General features: G+C 48.3%; 1 protein-coding gene across 1 annotated transcript in view; it reads right to left on the reverse strand.

Moving 5' to 3' along the window:
* The window catches only part of RNF217 (ring finger protein 217), a 124,401-nt gene extending 117,855 nt beyond the window's left edge, over positions 1-6,546 (reverse strand). Inside the window, exon 1 of the mRNA XM_043889845.1 lies at positions 5,535-6,546. Within this exon, the coding sequence (XP_043745780.1) occupies positions 5,535-6,416 (882 nt within the window). The 5' untranslated portion in view covers positions 6,417-6,546. The remainder of the gene's footprint in view (positions 1-5,534) is intronic.
* Between the last annotated feature and the right edge of the window lie 453 nt (positions 6,547-6,999).

Consider the following 6,999-nt stretch of genomic DNA (forward strand, 5'->3'; position numbering starts at 1 on the left):
ACTATAGTATACTAAATAATATCTAGTGTACTAAATAATTTACTTATTTTATTATCAACCTCCCGCCAGCCTAATAAATAAACTCCATAGAGTAAGAGGTTTTATCTGTTTCAGTTCTCTGTGTTTCCAACACCAACAACAGTGTCTGGTATGTAATTAGTATTTAATACGCAAAGGAATTAAAATTAAATAATAAAATACACTAAATGGAAACATAATAACATATTAATAGAAACTGAAACACAATAAATATAAAAAATGCTTGAAATATAGGTGTTCAATTAATGGTTGTTGTTATTTATGGAAACTTCAAAGCTCAAGTGTAATTGCCGAAAACTGATGGGGCAAATAGTAGTGATCACTTTGAAAGAGAATGTTATTCTAGGAATTACTGTCCTGAAGACACTGAATTTTTCTTTTAAAACAGAACTTGATTTGGAAAGGTTCAATGAGTTTATCACATAAAACTCTGCTGACAAAGTGAAGTTGAACAAAGAATTTCTTGAAAGTGTCATAAAGATTGGCCATATTTTTATGAATGATCCAAACACAGTTAGCAAAATGTTTTCTTTTGAATATTTTTTTGCAAAAGCGCAAAAGTAATAAAACTTTTGAAAGAAGCAAAGCATTAACTAATATTCTATTTACAACAAAGAGCTCTAAGAAATATGTTAAGAAAATTTAATTATAATAATAATTTATTACAATAATGTTTCTTATTACTTTGAAATAAACATAAGAGGAGGAATAGTAATATGTTTACTAAAAAGGTAGCTGGTGTTCCAGAACTGGCTTAATAAAATCCTCCCAGAAAGGAAAAAGAAGAGGAGAGCCACACTTGTCTGAGAACTTAAAGGAAAACTTATTTATGTCACCAGATAAAGCTTGGAGGAAACACTGCCAAGAAGGCTCTGAGCCAGTTACTTGGGGGCATTTAACACATTTAAAAAGTCTCTCAAGGTCCCTGACATACAGGTAGCCAATAAATATTTGTTCTATGTGTTAATGGTATATTAACAAATGAAAATGTTAATTATAACAAATTATGACTCAGGTATCTGTCCACATCCCCATCACCAACACTTAAGGAAAAGCTGGGAGCTCAAGTCTAATCTTCTTTTTCTGTCTCTCACATGAGGAGTAAGGAACAGCCTTCAAGTATAAAAAGCTGAGCTAGGAGAAAAAAAAAATCACCACTCCAAAGGTGACACCTGAGGGAAGTAGTACTGGTCAAGTTATCTGAGACCCGCAGGCAGTGAAGACGCAAGAAGGAAGACACCCAGACACTGTCTGCACCAGCCCTGAGGGCCCAGCGAAGAGCCCCGCACAGGGGACTGACTCCTCCGCAGGACTCAAGTGCTATTTAAAATCAAATTTTAAAAAGTGAGAGGAAAAAGAAAGAAATTATTAAGGGGAAAGAAGAAATTATTAAAAGAGACAGCATTAAAGAGTCAGAAGAGGAAAAGAAGTGCATGAGTCAGGAAGGTGTGAAAGTGAATGTTAACCACAGCTCCAAAATACACACCACACACACACACACACACACACACACGCACACACACTGTACCCAGGAGAAGAAGTTTACATATGCCGGAATTCTCACTTTTTAAATTCGCAGAGTGATGTAACAAGAGTTCAGTCTCTTTTAATCTTCACATTTTCAAGACTACCAAAATCACACCTGGCGTGAGAGGATCTGTAAATTCACCTGTGAAGGCGGCTGCTGGCAAACTCCATCTTGAACAGGCCAGTTTCTAAAAATATACAGGTTGCTTTCAGGTTTAAAGGGAAAACGCAGGCTATACTTTTACCCATAAAGGTCTGGATGACTCAGAGTTTAATAAAAGGATCTAGAAGCTTTCACCCCTAGGTCACCAGTTCTAGGATGACTATAGTAGACAGTCATTTCAGGACATTATCATCTAGCAGCTGTTTTGTTCACAAAGTGCCGAAGAAATGTTGCTTGTCTCTATTAATACTCATTTGACAGGTGTATACATTCCAATTCATATGCATGTGCCATCACAAGCACTTTGAAGCAGAGTGATGAAAGTCACAACAGCTGTTACCTTTAGAAAGCCCTTAGCATGCCCAATTCTCTCTTTTCTTTATATAAAATGCTAAATATTAGTATTTCACATCCTACCAGATTTTACTGTCCCCAATCAAAATCATAAAGGAAAGATACCTGTGGAGAATTTTTGAACTGAGTGTGGTATCATTCTATGAAACAAGGAAAGTAACAATCCTTCCTCCTAGAAAATGGGCTAACGGCCAAACCATCTGAGAAGGTCAGTTCTCAGAATGGCTCAGTGCCCTGAAGGAGACTGCAGACGTCCCTGGGACTGCATGCTCTAAGCCACGCCATACGTGTGCACACAGGCCATTGGAAATGGACCTCTGAAGTTTATGCACCAAAGACTTACGTACTCATGCAACACAAACCAGTCAAACTCCCACTGTCTGTGTCATGGTGCTCCAGGGCCTCTAAATCGACCCCATGCATGTGTGCCAAGGATTATAATGTACCAGTTCACCCCTTCACCACAGCAAATGATACCTGTTGGCCAGATAGTCATTCCACTAAGAAGGATTCTGCATAGTCCCCAGGCACAGTCATAACTGAAGAAGAATTCTTATCACTAAAGAAAAACTACTTTTAGTTTTTCAAATCACTGTTTTGAAAAACTAAAATTATTATTTTTAAACCACAATATAGAGGAATTTGGGCTTCCCAGGTGACGCTAGTGGTAAACAACCCACCTGCCAATGCAGGAGACATAAGAGACGCTGGTTCAACCCCTTGGTCCGGAAGATCCCCTCGAGGGGGGCATGGCAATCCATTCCAATATTCTTGCCTGGAGAATCCCAGGGACAGAGGACTCTGGTGGGCTATGGTCCACAGAGTTACAAAGAGTCAGACATGACTTAAAAGATTGAGCATGCATGCTTGCACATCGAGGTATGTGGGTTTCCCAGGTGGCTCAGGGGTAAAGAATCCATCTGCCAATGCAGGAAACACGGGCAAGATGGGTTCAATCCTTGGGTTGGGAAGATCCCCTGGAGAGGGCATGGCAACCCACTCCAGTATTCGTGCTTGAAGAATCCAGGGGCAGAGGACTCTGGGAGGCTACAGTCCACGAGGTCGCAGAGTCGGACACAACTGATGAACTGAGCACGCACAGAGAAGTATTTAAGTCACCACCCAATCTCCTATGAGTACATTGAAATAATGAAGACACCTACCCACTGGCCTTTGCCACATATTCAGTCCATGGCACTAATGTAAATAAGACTTATCATCTAAAAATTTGCATTCCTGTCTTCCAACTTTGTACCTTCTTCCAAAGAATTCATCAGCTCCTTTTAGAAGAATATTATTTAACCAGGCAATATTCCAGCTCACATTTAGTATGCATTTTTAATGACTGCATAAAATGCTTAATAGGGACTCTGCTTTATTTTCTTAAATGATATTAACTAATACACTAAGTATTTGGCACAAATCCAAAAGATGATGACAAAAGTGACTATTAACTTTTTATTTCAAATATATCACTTTAGTTTAAAAAGGCTTAAGACGCCTGCAAGTTCAAGCTTGACAGATTTACTACTGTCAAAACCAAGAAACCTTAGGAAATGAGAAAGAGGGCCCTCTTTATGCCCTTTTGATCTGGTTCAGTGAGGCAACAAAACAGCTCTGCAGCTTGATTTTGTTTTGCTTTAGAACTGGTGTGTCATTACAGAGCATGGTCTGTAATTCCATTTCATTGACGAGGAAATTAAGACACAGAAAAGTTAAATGACGCGGAAACAGAGTCTTTGCGTAGAAGGGACCTTAGAATTAACACAGATCACATTTTGGAGGCAAAAAAAAATTTTGCTTTCAGGAAAGGGACATGCTTAAGGAAATCAAAGCAAAAAGCAGAGTACCCCAGCTTCTAATGACCACCTCCCTTGAACCTCTAAACCCACACTGTATTTATATTCAGTGCTTAAGAGCTACATGATATTGTCACTCTGTTTACACCTCATCATATGCCACCTTGTATTGTTCTTGTGTATACATCTTGTATACATACAAGGGAGCTTCCTTGGAGTAGAGCCCATAGCTTGGGAATGTCTGAATCCCACCACAGGGCTTTGCCCATGCCTATCTGCTTGACTGTCTGACAGTGATATCCTAGAAACTGCCACAGTGAGAAGCGGGCTTTCCCCGTTTGAAGTATCTGTTTGCGGATAAAGCACGAAAGAGACATCACAGTCTCTCACAGGCGCTTGGATAATCTCAACCATCTTGGCCAAGTCACTGCTTGTGTAACATTCCATTCTGTCTAAATTCCCCTTTGCGTTTTCCATTGGGCAGGGTACACACTTTCAGTCTAGACACAAGCACAGATTAGCCACAATACACAGAGGAACTGCTCGGTGTGAAATCCTGTTTAGTTTCCCTTCGGCCAAAGTTATTAAACACTGTTACGAGGAAGGATACCAACATGAATCTATCAGACAACAGAGGCTCTAAGATGCTGTCTAGTCAGACAAACAGACATGTGGAACAACTTCAGTGCATGCAAGACACGCAGAAGTGTTTGCAAGTATATAAGCCGTGGCCTGGAGGGTGAGGGAAGGCTTCACAGAGAAGTTGGCACCTGAACAGCCCAGGGTTTTGAAAGATGAATAGGCCCAGGACAATCAGACATGGGATCAAAGGGCATTCCGGATTGTGCAAAACACTGGCAGAAACACAACAGACTGAAAACTGCTAGAAGGACGCATTCACCACCAGGGAAGGAAAGCGGGTCAACTGCACTCTTCCAACTTTCCAAGAAAAAAAACAAGCTTTCAAATAAGCAACCGAGGAGGAAAGTTTCACCAGTGCTTGTTTTGTTAAGCCTCTTAGCCTTGCCTCGCTTTGTTTGGCTTTTTCTGTTTTGTTCCCTCTTAAAGAAATAAAACATTCTGCTGGCTTAAAACTTCAGTGAGTAAAAGTACTTCAACTTTACTGTGGAAAAAGAAACTGAAAAGTGACCCAGGGGCAAGGAATACATAATTAATAACACTTTTCTCTGGATTATCTGAAAGTAGCAAAATTTCAAAGTCAGGAATCACTCATTGCAACCCTTCTCTCCACGAACTCAATACATATTTATTTTCTGCCCACTATTTGTCAGTTTCTGGAATACCAGGCCTCTGAAGCACGCTCAACTGCCCTCCTCTTTGAGCAAGCTCCTTACTCGCAATTTAATAAAAGCAATAGCAGAGGGCAATGCATTCATACCCTGTTCCTTCTATGGCGGCCAATCAAAGCCCAAAGCTCACCCAGAGTTAAATTCCAGTCAAGCTAACCCACGAAGACAAACACACTTAAATATTCTAAGGGCAACAACCGAGATGTAAGACACTGATAGAGGTCCTCGGTAAGGGTGTTCATCAGCTCTTCCTGTGAGCAGGGAGCGGGCGAGCGGGATTTCCTGGCCACGGATTTGGAAAGCTGAATGGGGACAGAGGAGGCTCGGAGGGGCTGAGGTTACCTGGGAGCTCAGGTAGACTTTGAGGCACTCCTCGCACACGGCCTTCTTGCAGCAGGGCAGGGGCTTGATGGGCTTGTCTTCCAGGCACACCCGGCACATGAGCACCATGAGGGGCGCATAGGGATCCCCGACCCCACCCAGGTCGGAGTAGGGTGGGGCTCCCAGCAGGCTGGGCACGGAGAACGGCTCGGGCGCCAGGTAGAACTCCAGCTCGATGCTGCCGCCGTCGGGGGACAAGGGGTCCGCTGGGAGCGACAGCTGGGGGCTGGGGAAGGAGGAGGGGGTGCCGGGAGGGTTGGTCACCGGCGGAGCCCGAGGTGGCGACGCGGGCAGCGACAGCCGCTCCGCCGAGGGCACCTCGGGCAGGTCGTTCTCCACGCAGAACACGGAGCAGAACACTTGTCTCTTGGCCGGGGGCGGGCGCCGCGGGCCCAGCACGTCCAAGACCAGTCCGTCCGGGGCCCCGACGCGGACGCGGGTCGGGGGCTCAAGCTCCTCGCCGGGGGGCGCCTCCTGCTGTTCATCCCCGCTCTCTTTTCGCTCCCCCGTTTCCTCCTCCTCCTCGGCCAGCTGCTTTTGCAAAGCCTGGGCGTTGAGGGGCCCGGGGAGGGCCAGTCCCGCGGGCTGCCCGGGTGCCCGGCTCTTGCTCCAGCTCGGGGCCCCCCGGCTCCCCGCGGGTTCCGGGGCTCCGGCGTCCGCGCAGCCGGAGTCGCTTCCGCAGCCGCCGCCGCTCGGCTCGGAGGGGGCGGCGCGCGGCCCGGGCGCCCCGGCGCTGTGCCCCGGCGGCCTCGGGGGCTCCGGCGGGCCCGCGGCGCCGCCAGCGGGGGTCCGCGCCTCCAGGGGCCCGCCGCCGCCGCTCACCGTGCTCTGCTCCTCGCCCATCGCCGCCCGCGGCCCGAGCCGCCGCTGCCCATCCAGCCGCCGGGACCCCCACCCGGCGCCGGCGGGCAGCGGGGGCAGCGGCTCGGCTCGACTCGGGGCTCTGCTTCTGCTTCCGGGTCCCTCCTCCGAGGCTGGGACGCCCCGAGCTCCCTCCAGGGAGCCCGTGCTCCCGGGCGGCGGCGCGCGGGGAGCCCGGCCCGGCCTGCTGCTGCTCCTCCTCCCGGTCCGCCCGCGCGGCCGGGCACCGCCTCGGGGGCACCGAGGGCCGCTCGCTCCGGCCGCCGGCGCGCGCGCCCCACATGCAGATCGGGGCGGCGCCGCGGCCCCCGGGAGCCCCCGGGCGGGACAGAAGGGTCCGGAGGGAGGAGACCGTCAGTCCCGCGCCATCGCCGGTCCCCGCTGTGGGCCAGGCGGCCGGAGGGCGGTGGTCACAGGGTCGAGGGGCCTGTGGCGCCGCCGCGGCGCGCACCGGGAGGGGCAGCCCGAGCGCGAGCCAGCCGCCGCGGCCCCTGGGGGAGAGGCCGGAGCGCGCGACCTCCCGCTCCCGCGCCTCGTGGTTCACCTAGAGCCCTCCTCGCCGCCC

This window comes from Cervus elaphus, chromosome 28, assembly GCF_910594005.1.
Source record: "Cervus elaphus chromosome 28, mCerEla1.1, whole genome shotgun sequence".
NCBI lineage: Eukaryota > Metazoa > Chordata > Mammalia > Artiodactyla > Cervidae > Cervus > Cervus elaphus.